Below are 16,669 nucleotides of genomic sequence, written 5' to 3'. Positions count from 1 at the left end.
GCTTGGGAGCAGAAGAGCGGGATGGACCGCACGAACATCCCGTCAGCCCGTCGCTGCTGCCAGTCAATTGCACTGATACTGGTGCGGTTATGTTAAACTCCATCTGAAGGACTGTTTTCCACAAGCTGGGGTTGTCCTTCAACTGAATGAAGAGCATAGCAAGTATCTGAAAACGTGCTTTCGATTGCAAGATACACTGTTGCGTTTACCTCAAATGTGGTGGGGTGCAAAGCATTGGAAGCACGTGCGAAGTGCGAAGTGGTGCCGCTCGTGCTGCCGTACTCCGAACGTCATGAGAGGACGAGTTGCTGGGCACTACTTCTGCTGTCAGTGTGACATCATGGGATGCTAGGAGCCGCATTTTGCGGGCGGAAACTTCTACAAAGGTTTGTTTCAAGCTTTGGTACTTTCAGTATGCGCTAAGACGCTAGGGATTGCGAGAAAATTAGTTATAGCGGGTGTTGAGCTTTCAAGAAGAATCGAATGTAGTCGTCTAATGCGGTTGTCAATTTATAAAGAACATTCATCACATATGCTCGTGTGGTGTTGATAACCTGTTATCAATAATGGACAAGTTCCAGCCCATAGTGTGACCGTGACAAACTTGCTGCATATACCGAAAGTAGGTTTCGCCCGCCTGCACCATGATGACGTTGCCTACAAATCGGCATTGGTTTCTGATAATTTTGTGCTACAGAAGATGAGGGTGTGCTGTAGTAGGTGGTTGGGAATAACTTACACGAAAGTGTGATGCATCTTCTCCACCACAACTTGTTAATCTTAAAAGGTTTCGACGTTTCAGACCCTGCTATAGGCTCCTCCGTTCGGGGGTTACACGAGGAATTTTGATTTTGCATTTCAGTCAGTATTTCTCTTCAAAATTATTTTTATCGCCAAAATACTCCTCTGTACAGGCTTCAAGAAAGCTATTTAGTCAGGTGTGCTACGCAAAAGAGCAGTTGTTATTTTTTTCAGGCATCTACAAAAGGTATAGGTTTAATGGGGGTTTAACGACCCAAAGCGATTCAGGCTATGAGGGACGCCGTAGGGAAGGGCTGCGGAAATTTCGCGCGACTGGGATTCTGTGAGGTGCACTGACATCAAACAATAAACGGGCCTCTAGAATTTCGCCTCCGTCGAAATTCGACTCCCGCGGCAGGGATCGAACCCGCGTCTTTTGGGGCATATACAAAAGGCCGTGTGATTAAGCACCATGGTCAGAAATTAAGTATTTTTTTTCTTAGATACATGTGAAGCTAGATCAGCAGAAAAAATTATAATGTTATCATCGGCTACATCCCGTGGATGAACGCAGGGTGACAGCATGAAATATGATTTAACGGTTGCAGGCCTAGCACGAGCGCTGCGCTTGTTCCCGCTTCATCATCATCTTGTCCTTTACATTACCTGGGACCACCGAGCGATCACCCCCTATCAATGAATGAAAATCTGAGGGGTAAGATAACAGCGGATGTGGGCTAGAAAGGGATAGAATGACACGCTTGCACTGCGAGGAATGAATGGGTCTGATGAATTCGAATCCCAGGAGCTTGATGACCAGCAGTCGCTACAAGCCGAAGGTCAAGGCTCATGGATACCCCGGACGGCTTGAGCGAAGAGGGAGATGGGGAGGGTGCCATAGTGTCTATGGTCGTCGCGGCGGCAGTGATGCTTCGTAAGGCCGTATCGTCGTGTCGCGTCTTCAACTAGTCGTAGTGCCGTGTTGTCCGGGCTGGGGACGGGGCAGGGAAGAGCGCAGGGATTGGTGATGTCAGAGAGGACTGAGGCTAATCCGGGAGGTAGTACCCTGGAACACTCGGCGGACGACGAATGGTGATGGAAGATATCGAAGCTCCAGGTTTGGAATGAGGATGCACTTTAGCGTCTCCACCGCAATTTAACACGGTGTAAAGCGGATGAATACACAGCATGGTGACAGAAATAAAAATGGCTGGGGGCCTAGGCGAAGCGCTCCGCGCTTCTGCTCCCTTCCTCGTCTTCTGGTCCGTATAAATATTAAGGGTTATAAAGTCGCTCCACACAACTTTATCTGATTTTGTGTTAACAAGCTCATTGCATTGAGGAATGTTATTGCAGAATTCGCTAGCGAGCACGAGTGTTCAACTTCCTGCGCTGAGATGAGTACTGAATTCGTCTGAAACAAAGATATGGGCTCTAGCTTTAGTGTGCTCACAAATAGTTGGGAATTCGCAGTGGACACACTTCAGCACATAACACACAAAAACGGAAATCGTACGCAATATAAATGCGCGAAACACAAAAGCAGTAGGCTCAGCTGTAACTCAAGAGAGTATTCAATTAAGTGCCTGAGGTGTATTACGCGAGAAGAGAGCATTATGATAACGCCGATTCGCTGCTCGAACCTCCTATAGCAGATCTCAAATTCTCGATTACGGTCAGGTTGTTTTAATGCGAGACAACCTTTAACATAGAACGTGCATTATGCATGCACATTCATAAAGTTATCCTTTGAGTTTTTTTCGCCGAAGAATCGACTTTTCTATGCGTGACAGACACGTGCACTTTGTAAGCTCTGTTTAGGTTTGACGTGTGAATCTCAACATTTTTGAATAAACACAGTCCTAGCGAGCGTTTCCGCGTAGATCTTTGGTCCTAACGCGCTGATGGCTTCCGGGAACTATATGCCCTCCGATGCACATCTGTGTCTTCACGGTACTCGGTACGTTCAGTCGCCCTGTCGGGACGCTGAATTAGAGTGCTTGGCTGGAAAGCTCTGAATTCTTGCTTTGCTTTACTTAGAATTCTCCCATTTTGCCTGGCGGAGTGAATGCCATTACACGTGCTCCTCACAAACGGGGCTCTTCAGAAATCATGGCTGTTAAAGAGGTTGTTGAAATGCGTAGCGCTATTAGGCAAACCCATATTCATTAACCGACCGTCCACCGGCGTTTTCGTTGCCCTGCTCAAGCGCTCTAACGCGGTAGGGCATTTATGTTTCTTGTTCTATTTATGTTTTTATTGTTCCTACGTTCTCTGTGTAAAGTGTTCCGCAAGGCCTTTAAGCTTGATATCCCAATAACATGTCTGGCGTCTGTGAGTGTCTACTTCGTCTCATCTTTTTTTTTCCTTTTTTCGTAATGGGAGAGAGCCTTTTTCGACGTTCCCTGCCGATATATACCCTGAACTTATAGACGTAGGGCACTCATAAATCGTAGTGCTTCGTGAATTTGCACTGTTGCTTCACCGTCGTTGGCATCAGGAAAAAAACTGTGACGCATATCTTCTCAAACAAATCAATTAGCATTTACGTAGATTGTCTAATAGTAGTGGTGAACGAGTGAATAAAATACAAGAAAAGGATACTCAATGGATACTATTGTATATCGTGAGACATTTTTTTCAGCCGAAAGTTTTCAGTTTAAGAACTCTCGACGTTTCAGTCCTGGCTAGGCACCTTCTTCAGGGGTGACGGAGGGCAGTTTGTTTTCCAGCTTTCAAGTTGACAGGAAGCGGTAGCTCGGAGATAGAATAAGACGTTGTGAAAGGTGCGGCCGGGGTGGAGGGAAAGTTGTAGACTTGCGTGCTACGGCTCTAAATCACGGTGCCAGTTTCTGAAGATTGTGCGGGGATGGCTTCTGGTGGCTGTTCTTCTTTTGCTTTCGTTCCTGCGAGCTGCGGAGCAAAGTTCCTGCCCATGAACCCTGGGGAGGTTGCTCCGTAAGCCGTTTACATCGTTCGAAGTGTTTGAATGCTCCAGGGATTCGGTAGCAGTATTTTCTGGTAGTTGATTTCGATTGCAAAAATAGTGGCATCTTGGAAGCTGATTCTGTGATCTGCGTCATATTAATGCTCGGCTGTCATGTTGCACCGCAAATAAGCCTCACGGGAGCGCGGGAACAGCAGCCCGGGCATCACAAGCTCCACCGGTGGCTGTGTTTGAAACTGCCTTCCTGGGCACTCACAAAATGAACAAGGGAGGGTAAAGCCACAGGGTGCTTGCCAGACAAGCCCTCTTGCCGAAACGTTGGCAAGCACTCTGAGGCTTTCCCCTACCTTAGTCACTTTATGAGTGTCAAAAAACCATGTGCCTGCCCTCGCTCTACCATAGACTCCTATCGAGGCAGTGGCGCACAGTGATCCCCACTAGGTGGCTGGATGCCGCATTCCCGTTTTCCGAGGCGAGCGCGAGCGAAGCCACCGGAAGTTGGACGGCTTGTCCCGGAAGTCGGGTGTCTGTTGTGTATTTCAATGAAAAAAGTCGCGTCTTTCGCCCTTTCGTTCTCAGTTTTTTGCGTTGCTCTCGTGTAATGTCTGCTGTTATATGAAAGGAACAAGCAGGTTGAACGCGAGAAATGTGAGCATTGTGTGCAGAGCCCTGTAATTTCAGATAAACCGAAGAAAACAAGCATGCAGGTCTCACCCTGCCGCGGCAAAGGAGCACGTGCTTTAAACACTATGTTCTTAGCTGGTACTTGTCGCCCGAATGTAAAGGAGAAGTAATGGAATGGCAATGAGGCTTAGTCTTCTTAAACCCGAATTTTCATTCAGCAATGAAAAGGCGAACGATGGCGCGGATATCCTTACACTCGAAGAACTATACGTTATACAGCTGCCGCAGTTACAGTTTCCAGCTGGTGGCGGACTATGACTCTTCTCGTCGAAGGCAGGGGATGTTTATCGCTTTGCGGCGTCATATATCTCCTGTACTTTTTAACCTAACTCCAAAGCACAGGCACACTTCAGCAGCACTGCACGAGAGAAATGACCGACGAGAAAGACGAATGCTGCAGCGTGCGTGAGAAGCGCGGTTACAAGTCAACTGCACCAAGCTTCACGAATAAAAGCCCATTCAGGCATAACATGCTGCAGTACGAAACAGTGCATGACACACTGCGTCGAAAAAGCAGTGCCACACCTTTTGGAGGCGCTAATATGAACCCTCCGAACGCCTCCGGAAACTCCCCAGACAGTAGCCTCGCCCTCGCTCCGGTTTGGTCTAAACATAATTTGGTAAAAGGGTCACTGCAAAGTCGGCTGCCTGGTGAAAGCTTCCACTTATTCTTTCTTAAATTTGTCCACGATTGATAGCATAATTTGGGCTTGAGCGCGGGAACGTACATCGCAGTAAACGGCAGAGTTGGCGACGCTAGCGCAACGGGACGGCATAGAGCTTAGCAGACGAGGCTCCATACTTGCTGCATGTAGCGACGTCCTGTCGTCTGCTTGTGTCGTCCCGTTGCGATGCAATGGACCCTTATTTTTGAAACGTCTTTCCCGAAGACTTCGCTGGTCTCCTCGCTCAGCTGACTGCGCAACAGGTAGGCACTGTCGTGGAAAAAGACGAGAACGGCGAAAAGACGAAATGATAAGTGGGATAACAAAACTGGAACTGCAAAACCGTGCTGAGGTCCAATTTCGTGCACTTACAAAGGCTGACTTCCGGGACAAGGCCGCTTACTTCCTGTGGCTTCACTTTCGGGCGCCCGATGCGCCATCCAGCCCCTAGTGGAGATCAGTGGGGGCGCATCGGTTAACGGCTGCACGACTGCGGCAGCAGTGCTATGAGGACTTCCCGTGATCTATGAATCTACGGAAGAGGACGAGTACTTGCACGGGAGGGATCTCTAGTGCTATATCGCATCGTACTACTGTGAAGTTTAGGTTAAGCGTCGTCCAAGTTTTTTACCCGGCGATAATGACGTTCAAGGTACGTTGTGAAATGATGAAACACTAAATTTGCAGTAAGACATGATGTTGGTCTAGCCGGTTCATGGTTAGAGCATAACAGAACTGCGCGAAGACGACGGGAGAAAAGAAGGCAAGACACACACACACACACACACACACACACACACACACACACACACACACACACACACACACACACACACACACACACACACACACACACACACACACACACACACACACACACACACACACACACACACACACACACACACACACACACACACACACACACACACACACACACACACACACACACACACACACACACACACACACACACACACACACACACACACACACACACACACACACACACACACACACACACACACACACACACACACACACACACACACACACACACACACACACACACACACACACACACACACACACACACACACACACACACACACACACACACACACACACACACACACACACACACACACAAAAAGCGCAGTGCGCTTTGTGTGTGTGTATTCGTGCCTTCTTTTGTCCTGTCATCTTCGCGCAGGTCTGTTTTGCTCTAACTAGATTTGCGAGTGCTGTTTTTGATCAGGGTAGAAATCTGCCCGTAACGACGAAAACCGCAAACCCTCTCCCATAACCAAGATAGGAAACAATAGACGACGGGACACAGGCACTAACAGAAGCCAGGCATGGTAATTGTATTCGAAGCTTGATGGCCTTCAGGAACACTTAACGAAGAACACCGCAACAACAAACGAAGAACTCACTCGAGCCCTTGATTGAAGGGCCGATGAAAATGGCTCCTCCGCCGGACAACGGTCCATATTGAATTCCTCCACACAAAGCAGTCGGTTAACGAGTTTGAGTTTGCCGATTTTCCCTTCGTTGTCGTAATCACCGGTGGTCTACTTGAGATCTCTTCAGGAGCCGTAAGAGCACGTCAGGTGCTATTCATTTCGTCCTGCTTGGTGGAAGCACTTCAGGCAAAGAAAGAACCAAGAACTTAGCTGGCAATTTGTCTAGTAAGGCGTCTGGGCACGACAACCAAGCGTATTAATTATCTTGCGGGCACATCTGTGCATCGGGGCGCGCTGAGCGCCCTAAACCCACTAGCGCGATTGGAGCAAAGCTACTCCAGAAAGCACCGCTTAAGTTTTTCCTGGTTAAATGTTCAAATTCCTAATATTCAACTTCAGCAGGAGTGCCAAAGTGCACTTGTGTGTCACTTAGATGAAGTGCGTTAAAAAATAACTCGAAGGTTAGGCTGAACACTGAAAGCAGAGAGTTAAATGTTCCAGGTTAAATGCTTTATGCATTAAACCATCCGAACAGAGGGAAAAGTTTGAAATCTTGAAAGTTTGAAACAGTACCACCGATCGTCTCCGTCATGTTCTATATGTGTGTGCGGGGATATAGAACATTATATTATGTTCTGCCCAGAGTACAACGCGGAAAGGAACGTGATGTTGGCCTCCTTCAAGAGGAGAGGAGTCCTTCAAAGTACAGTTCAGGACATTCTCTACCCGAGTGGAAACCAGACATGCGGACGAGAGGCCTCACGCATTCTTTTAACATTCCTGCTGGACACTGCAGGAATGTTGACTCACTCTAAATGGTGACAGCAAGGATGGTCTATGGTATTCTGTGATTTAATGTGTGTGTAGAAGGTGCCTTCTGGAGTGGTCTACTTGACCACTCCAAAGTTATTGTGTGAGTGAATGTGTGCATTGGTTGTGACTCTGCAATGGACTATGGTCACGTTGTAGTGACGGCAGTCCAGCGGTCAGGAAGACACCAGAAAGACTTGCAAACGAAGCTCTTTATTTGGGCTGACTTGCGCCCGCAAAAGAACTGAATCACTCGGTGGCGGTGTAAGCAAAACGCGTGCTCGTCAATCGTGGAACTACGAATGTCCGCTGCTCGCGGCATCGCTCAATTTAAAGCCGGCAAGGAAACTTCGAGATAACAGGCCGAGATCATATAGAGTAATCTGGAAACACGTAGATGCAGCTGTTCATGGCTGTGAACAATCGAGATTAGACCGGTCGCTTCTCGCGTCACGAACAAAAATGATAACACCCCTTTTCTGCGCGAACGAACGGACGCTAGAATAATACGTGGCACTACCCCCTCTCAAAGAAGCATCGTCTCGATGCTTTAAAATGAAAATAAACGCGCAGAATGCTAACTTCGAGTCCTTTAGCGTTCATAATAAGGTTTAAGGGCAGCGCTAAAAGCTTCAAGTCCAGCCGTGTCGTCGTAGTTGTCGCAGTTGTCGTCGTAGTTGTCGTACTTGTCGTAGTTGTCGTCGTTGTCGTAGTTGTCGTCGTTGTCGTAGTTGTCGTCGTTGTAGTTGTCGTCGTCGTTGTCGTCGTCGTTGTAGTTGTCTTCGTCGTTGTAGTTGTCTTCGTCGTTTTAGTTGTCTTCGTCGTTGTAGTTGTCTTCGTCGTTGTAGTTGTCTTCGTCGTTGTAGTTGTCGTCGTCGTTGTAGTTGTCTTCGTCGTTGTAGTTGTCATCGTCGTTGTAGTTGTCGTCGTCGTTGTAGTTGTCTTCGTCGTTGTAGTTGTCTTCGTCGTTGTAGTTGTCTTCGTCGTTGTAGTTGTCTTCGTCGTTGTAGTTGTCTTCGTCGTTGTAGTTGTCTTCGTCGTTGTAGTTGTCTTCGTCGTTGTAGTTGTCGTCGTCGTTGTAGTTGTCGTCGTCGTTGTAGTTGTCTTCGTCGTTGTAGTTGTCTTCGTCGTTGTAGTTGTCGTCGTCGTTGTAGTTGTCTTCGTCGTTGTAGTTGTCTTCGTCGTTGTAGTTGTCTTCGTCGTTGTAGTTGTCGTCGTCGTTGTAGTTGTCGTCGTCGTTGTAGTTGTCGTCGTCGTTGTAGTTGTCGTCGTCGTTGTAGTTGTCTTCGTCGTTGTAGTTGTCGTCGTCGTTGTAGTTGTCGTCGTCGTTGTAGTTGTCTTCGTCGTTGTAGTTGTCTTCGTCGTTGTAGTTGTCGTCGTCGTTGTAGTTGTCTTCGTCGTTGTAGTTGTCGTCGTCGTTGTAGTTGTCTTCATCGTCGTAGTTGTCTTCATCGTCGTAGTTGTCGTCGTAGTAGGGGTCGTCGTAGCTCTCGTCGTAGTTTAGGCATAGTCTTGCGTTTTCGTCGATGCAGGAACTCAGTTCTTGCGCCCAGAAGCAACCTCACCTCCAGAGGCTGCTTTATTCAGTTGTACCTTCGAGGGCTGGGGGAGCGTACACGCACCGCGCAGCCTCGGCCAGGAGATACATAGCGCGGTGACGATGGCGACGGGGTACGTGATAGGCGGCCGGGCGATGAGTATTCCTCCCGACGCAAAAACTACGATTTCGGCTGGTCGCTGGCCGGGTGGTGGTCGTGGGGCGTCGCAAGAGAAGCCTCGGATGCCCATTCTCCTGTATGAGCAGTACCGGAGAATGTGACCGGCTTGTCCACAGTGGAAGCATAGTGGGCGGCGCTGGTCGGGTGTTCTCCACTCCTCGCATTTCCTCGGCCGTGTGCGACGCTCGTAGGACGGGCGGGTTAGGCCGAGAGGGCGGCGCTCCAGCGCAGCTGGCTAAGGGCGATGGGGGCTTGGGTCCCGTCGTCGAGGTACAGGACGGCGCACTGCTACGGCGTAAGTCATGGCTGCAGGCTCCAGAGGCTGCGTGGTAGACTGGAGTCAGGTCCTCCGGTGAATAACTCAAAGGGCTGGCGTCACGACTTGCAGGGGTTGTCCGGTACCTGGAAGGCTACCCAGCACCTCCACCAGATGTCACTTTGTAGTGACGGCAGTCCAGCGGTCACGAAGACACCAGAAAGACTTGCAAACGAAGCTCTTTATTTGGGCTGACTTGCGCCCGCAAAACAACTGAATCACTCGGTGGCGGCGTAAGCAACACGCGTGCTCGTGAATCGTCGAACTACGAATGTCCGCTGCTCGCGGCATCGTTCAATTTAAAGCCGGCAAGGAAACTTCGAGATAACAGGTCGAGATCATCTAGAGTAATCTGGAAACACGTAGATGCAGCTGTTCATGGCTGTGAACAATCGAGATTAGACCGGTCGCTTCTCGCGTCACGAACAAAAATGATAACACCCCTTTTCTGCGCGAACGAACGGACGCTACAATAATACGTGGCACTATGTTCTACTGTGACTGAATATGTGCATAGATGGTGACTTCTGGAGTGGATACTGTTGTGCTGTAAGTGAATGTGTGCATAGATGGTGACTGCGGGAGTGGCCTATGTTCTATTATAAGCGTCTGTGGGCATAGCGGGGAAAATCTGAACGGTTTTAGTACATTATTAACATATAAGTGACGCTACGATGGAGCATTTGCCGGCAGAATAAGCAAGGCCACCTGCAGCACCAAATAACTCAACTTAACTCAACTCTTTGAAATGTAGTTTAAAGTTTTCGAGTAGCGAAGAAATGTCGTCAGAGTGCTCCGTTCTCAGGCACTGTGGGATAGCTTAAAAGCTGAACTCAATATTCTATTGGAATTGCAGAAACTTAGCTTACTGCTTAAATTTTTTTTCTGTATTTTCATTGCCCATGACCAGCGTTCTAAAACAAGGTAGTCTTCTAAGCTCAGCTCACGAGGAGCGCTGAGGCTTGAGTCGCGGAAACTAATCGCACTGTTGTCGAGCTCTTCTGCATAGTTTCCGCGCGGAGTATCCCGACATATTGCCCGGATTTTCAGCGCAACGAAGACACGCACACAAGAAAGGGAACGTCTGGAGCATCGTTCGCTGCAACATCGACAGCTAGTCCGACTTTCAAGCTGGTTTTTGCGTGTATGGTGCTCGCAGAGATTGTGGAACCTTCTTTTTGGTGAAATCTGTGCTCATGATGACTTGCAGCGAATGTTACACATGCAATGTGCTTTGCGGTCAGCGCCAAACGTAACAATAGAAACAGTACCATCGATTGTCATTTTAGAGCGCAGCTCTTTGGCGTCCGTTCCTGGGTTTCGCGTCGTCGTCGGCGTCGGCCTCGTAACCAGCTCCGCCCCCCTTTCATCCCCCCAGCGCTATCGGCGTCAGCGGCGTCAGTCAGTCGCTGCTATCTCTTCCCTCCTCCCTTTATCGTGTTGTCCGCTTGCTGCGCGCGCTTCTGCCCCCATCATTTGCCGCTGGGTGTACACGCCCCCCCCTCCCCCCTCTTCCTGCGAGTCTCCGGTTGTCAAAGCGCCGGCTCGAACTTAATTCCTTTCTTCGCTCCTCCTCCAATGCAACCCCTGTGCGGTGGCAATCAGAGAGCCAGATCGGTGGCGGCGGATCTGTATATGTGCACCGCCCGAGCCGAAATTGCGAATACGTGTGAAAAAAAAAAAAAATTCTGTGATAGCGCATACATGTGTTGCTCGATTTCTTTGCCTCAATCTATCGAAAAGGTGAAACAGCTTATTTGCTGCGCTCAAATTTCGCATTAGGAAGTAACGTAATCGTCGGTAATTTTTTTCAGACCTGCCCCCGATGACGCCCTGTGTAATAGTTGGGAGCAGATATGGCGTCCGAAGTACAGCTGTTCCGCGCGTCTAAATTGAGTGAGTGTGATTTTGAGCGTGGCGATATTATTAAGGACTACAAGCACATTGTAAACAGGCAAGATGTGAACTTTCCACGCGTCAATTTGCCGCTATTCCCGTTGCCGTCCCGCAACTCTTCGCCGATCTTCCGCGTCGAACCTGAACACCGAAAAATGTACAGTGTAGGCGAAAGTCACGCGTAAAGCGTGCTGGCATATGCAGGCTCCTAAGTCTCCACTAGGGGCGTGAGAACTGCACTTTTTAAGGCGGAAGCCTTTAATGCCTCATCGTTGTAAGCAGGAGCTGTCGACAAGAAATCTCACGCTTTTCAGTTGGTCGAAACGGTCGTAACGTCACAGTGCGCGAATTTCAAACGGGGCCAATTGTACCTTGGCTACTAACCATGCAACCAATTAAAGGGATCGTATAGTGATGCTCCAAGTAAGTTTGAGTTTATTTAATTGCTTACTTAACCAATTAGTCAAATTAACCCTTCTAGTCAGGCCAGATAAATAAATAAAACCGAGTAAGAAATTGGCCGAGCTTGGGAATCGAACCCCGGTCTCCGGAGTGCGAGTCGAGCACACTACCACTCGGCTATGCCAGCTCGATGGCTTGGAATGAACAAAGGTGCGTCTAGTGAATACGGTGTCTTCGTTCACTCCCATCTTCCTCCCTTCCCGTTACGGCGAGGTTCAGGTGTGCACCGAGATATGCGAGACAGATACATTTCCTTTCCTCAAAAAACAATTTACTGACGAGCAAGGCGTATTTGTCCGCGTTTCAGATTGGTCCAAATTGTCGTGATATCACCACGCGCGAATTTTGACGGGTGTCCACCGAAATATGTGAGACAGTTACTGCGCAACTTTCTTTCGTCAAATACAATTTTCGGCTATGATGTATGCGAGACAGTTAATGCGTAATTTCCTTTCCTCAAATACAATTTTCATTTTCTTCATTACGGCCCCTCTTCTTTCACTCTACTTCCTCCCTTCCTGTACAGTGCGGCTCAGGTGTCCACCGAGACGACAGAGAATTACTGCGCCATTTACTTTCCTTAAAAAGCGTTGCGTTCAAAGGGCAAGGCATCGCGCCGAACGGGTGGTGGCGTTCAATGGACTCCGTGGCAGCGCTACAACACGCTGTCGCGTTCCACTCCTAAAGGCGAAGCTTAAGGGTCATTAATTGGGAGTTAATTAATGCACCAACAAAATGTGAAGTGAACAATCGTGTAGCAGAATGCAGCACTCAGGCTTTCGCCTTTCAGCACTTTAGCCGCTAAAGTTCCTCGCAATTTTTGCAGATCGAGCCGAAAAAAGAAGTGTAGCTTTCCTAACGAATTGAATACGAATAATTTAGCTGATAACCCAATCGAATACGAATCGAACAGTGAGCGAACCGAATCGCGGATTCAATATTTTGAGTGTTCAGTGAGCGAATATTCAATGAGCAATCGTGAGGAACAGCGATTTCGCGATTTGAGGAACAGATTTCGCAGTTACAGCTGTATCTATTTAGAGACGAAACACTGATCATCATTTTTTTTTGGTGGGGGGGGGGGGGGGTTCGAACTTTGCACCAATTTTTCAAAATGTGTCGGAAAATTTGAGGGCATATTTGATTGGCTTCTAAGAATCTTCAACATACACTATTTGATTCCTTCGAATAAACGAATCGGATCATATTCGATTCGGTATTCGAAATTTCCGAATATTCGCACACGCCTAGTCCAGAGGTTCTTTCACTTAGAGTATGTACCCAGTCTTTAGGCAAGCTATGCTTAGATGCACTCATTCAGAATGAGCTGGTGCCACGTTCATGCTCCGCTGAGATCAGCAGTACGCCTGAAATGACGCTTGGTTACCTGGTCACGGTGTTGCTACCTTCTGTGTACTGACGATCTGAAGCTACGCAGGTGTCGCAAGTGCCATGGTTGTTTGCGCTCCCGGACACCCTTAGAGCGTGGGGGGGGGGGGGGGGGGGGTAGCAGAAACCAGCAGCCAAGTGACATGGAGGAGAAAGAGGGGGGGGGGGGCTTTCTTTCGTGTCCAGCTTCCGCTGTTCGCGATCTAGGGAATGGGTTGGAGCCAAAGGTTAACAAAAAACACAAACTTTATTCAGCAAAAAGATGATAAAGATGATTTGCGTAACATTCGTAGGAACATCTGCACAATGTTCTCGAAAACAATGCAATACATGCAAAGTGTCACTAGAGAGAGGCTTCAATACAAGGAAAGCTTTTGCAACAACAAGAACAAGGAAGCAAAAGAAAACAATTTCCTCAGGGCACTACGACAGTCCGACGACCAAGGATGGCGATGAGCCCTTCCCGAAGACTGGTGAGCCCTGCCTCGCAGGTCCCTGGCTGAGCGAGTGGTGTTAACCCGGATGATGTGGGGGACTACTGCGTCGATACTAAAACCACTAAAACTATGACACGGGTTGAGCAATGGCGCTTAACGTCTCTCATAAACAGGTCACGCCCCGTTTGTTGGCCACTTTTCGCCAATGAAGGCCCGCACATACGTACATATGCATCCGAACGTCATTATAACAACGGTTTATACAGAAATAATGGATATAACGAACGAATGGTGATTCTCATTGAAAGCTCGGTCGTTATGGGCTATAACGAAGCTACGGCTGTAACGAATTAATCGTTCGGCCTCTCCAAGTTCGTTGTAACGAGGTTCAACTTAGCGTCAGCCATACAACCGCTTTTTCACCATCCGATCGGGCACGTGTCGCCATTGGTTAAGCGTGTCGAGAGATTCCAGAATACTCGAGTCGCTTTTTTCCGACCTGGCGACGTATTGCTCTGGACAAAATTGGACATGAGAACATCGAAAAAAGTATAATCTACACTGACTCCCTCAGCTTACTCACAGCGCTACAGTCAGGAAATGCAGTCGAACTCCTAGTAGGCGGCGTCATTCTCAGCATCGAAAAAGTCGCAACGTGGGGAGATATGGTAAAATTCTGCTGGGTCCCGAGCCACATCGGCATAGAGGGTAACGAGAGAGCCGACTCAGCTGCACCCCGCATGCAGACGTTGGTGAGTGGCGACACCACGGGGTTAACCCGAGCATCCGCAGGGACATCCCCGCAGGGGGATGATGGTGAACAATGCGTCACCACGGACCCGAGCATCCGCGCTTAGCCGTGCGTGGCATCGCCGTGTCCGGGGAAAAGGGGATCCTGGTGGTTGAGCCAATGCCGAGCGTTTGGACCTTTAAGGATCCCTCGGCGGAGGCAACACACCACTTTGGCCCCAGCTTCCTATAGACGGCACCTCCGGCCTGACCCGACCGGTGGAAATCGGCAGTCTCCTTTTCCTATCCTCCCCTCTATCTTTAACTTTCCTATCGATTTCTTACAACTCTCCGGTCTTCTCCTCTTTTCTTCGTTTTTTTTCACTCTTCATAGGCGGCTAGGGTTAACCTTGTGTGGCCAACTACCCTGAGTTGCGTCATATTTGGTTATAGTTGGGGTGTACAGCTGGCGTGGGCAGGGCTTGCTTGTAAGTTCCTGTCCCGTCCCCTTGTTGGTCTCCATTGTGGGTGGCTGGCACCATGACCGAAAAACATATTTTTTTTATGGCTTCCCCCTTTCCAAACCAGATCGCTCTCTCAAAAGAGGGCGGAGCGATGCAGATAATTTTTTTTCAGAGAAGAAAGCTATCCTTCCCAAAATTTCATGTTGTGCATATCGAAGCAGAAGGAAAACAAGCAAGACTGATATCCCCGTTCCTGGCAGCAAAGTGCCTTACAGATACCTTGGGCCTTGGGTACAAGGTATCAAAAATGGCCAGCGGTGACTTACTGCTGGAACTACGTGACACTGCCCAACAATCTAAACTCCCAAACCTTGTGTCCATTGGGGAAATCCCGGTCTCCGTCACTTCACATCGACCTTTAAACACTGTCCGAGGCGTCATATCTGAAATCGACTTCATCCACCTATCTGAGAAAGAAATGCTTGAGGGCCTTACTGACCAAGATGTCATAAATGTTCAGCACATAAAGATCCGGAAGGATAACAAGGAAATAGACGCGAAACACCTGATCCTAACTTTCAATACGAGCACACTGCCTGAAAGCATTGAAGCTGGTTACCTGAAAATAAATGAAAGACCATATATACCGAACCCACGAAGATGTTTCAATTTTGAGAGATTCGGCGACGGCTCACAGAATTGTCGCGGCCGCAATACTTGAGCAAAATGCTCGTCGAAGGAACACCAATCTGAAGAATGTGTTGCTACACCGCGGAGTGTAGCACCCGGGGTGTAAACTGTGAAGGAGACCATGCTGCCTACTCCAGGCCTTGTACGTTCTGGAAGAAAGAAAAAGAAATAATTACTCTCTAGACTACCGAAAAAATTTCTTTCAAGGAAGAAAGAAGGCGATATGCTAAAAGAAACACATTCTCCTTCAGTGCAAAAACAAACTTCGCCAATGTGGTGCGTGGGCGCGGCACACCACACCAGGTTCCAGCACCTGTCCAGGCCACGCGCAGTGAGCCTGTGGCGGGGCCATCCGTGCCCCCGAGTGGAGTAGCTAGTGCTATTCCGCCAATCCCGAAGGAGGCAACGCAGACCCCCGGGTCGGCGGGCCTCAAGACCTCTTCCCACAGGTCGAGGTCTAACTTGAAAATCAACATGCCTCCTGTTCGGTCGTCCAGCGTTCTGCAGAGGCGATGGACACAACCCAAGGCAGCCCCGTGCCGTCCACGTCGGGCGGACAGCGAAGCTCCTTGGATAGATCGAAAAATTTGAGGTTCCGAGTTACGGGGCCAAATCCAAGTTAATTCGGCATTCTCTTCACGCACACACAACATAAAGATGGCTTTCATAATACACTGGAACTGCCGAGGACTCGTTAATAACTATACAGATATCAAAGACACTTTAAACACGAATTCTCCTGTTGCTTGATGCCTGCAGGAAACCAATTTAGGTCCTCGGCACACAAAGGAGCTAAAAAAATACACTGTCTTCCGCCAGGACCGAGAAGGGGCGAGCAGACTTTCGGGAGGCGTAGCCATCGTTGTGCAGCCTGGAGTAGCAGCCCGCGAGCTCAAACTGAAAACTAGATTCGAAGCCGTAGCAGCCACTGTGGCTGCTCACAAAACCATCACACTCTGTTCCATATATCTTCAACCACACTTCGTAGTAACACATCATGAATTAGAGAACCTGTTAGAACAGTTGCCAGAGCCGTACGTGGTAGCGGGAAATTTTAATGCACACTCTTGTTTTTGGGGCAGTGAGAAAACTGATAGCAGGGGTCATGTCATTGAGGATTTTATACTATCTAATAATATTTGTCTACTAAACAGCGGTAAGCCCACTTATTGCTGTCCTAGCTCTAGAAAAATGAGTGTTTTAGATTTGTCTTTTAGTTCTCCATCTGTTTTTAGCGATTTTAAATGGGATGTTT

The 16,669-nt window shown here is 48.6% G+C and overlaps 1 protein-coding gene across 1 annotated transcript in view; it reads right to left on the bottom strand.

Moving 5' to 3' along the window:
• LOC149362067 (neprilysin-1-like) overlaps positions 1 to 16,410 on the bottom strand; it is a 65,538-nt gene extending 49,128 nt beyond the window's left edge. The window contains exon 1 of the mRNA XM_089568218.1: positions 16,219 to 16,410. Coding sequence (XP_089424344.1) covers positions 16,219 to 16,410 — 192 coding nt within the window. The remainder of the gene's footprint in view (positions 1 to 16,218) is intronic.
• Between the last annotated feature and the right edge of the window lie 259 nt (positions 16,411 to 16,669).

The sequence above is a fragment of the Amblyomma mixtum genome, chromosome 2, assembly GCF_055824585.1.
Source record: "Amblyomma mixtum isolate Tamu chromosome 2, ASM5582458v1, whole genome shotgun sequence".
Lineage (NCBI taxonomy): Eukaryota > Metazoa > Arthropoda > Arachnida > Ixodida > Ixodidae > Amblyomma > Amblyomma mixtum.
The sequence above is the reverse complement of the archived record's forward strand: the minus strand, read 5'-3'. Positions and strand labels throughout refer to the sequence as shown.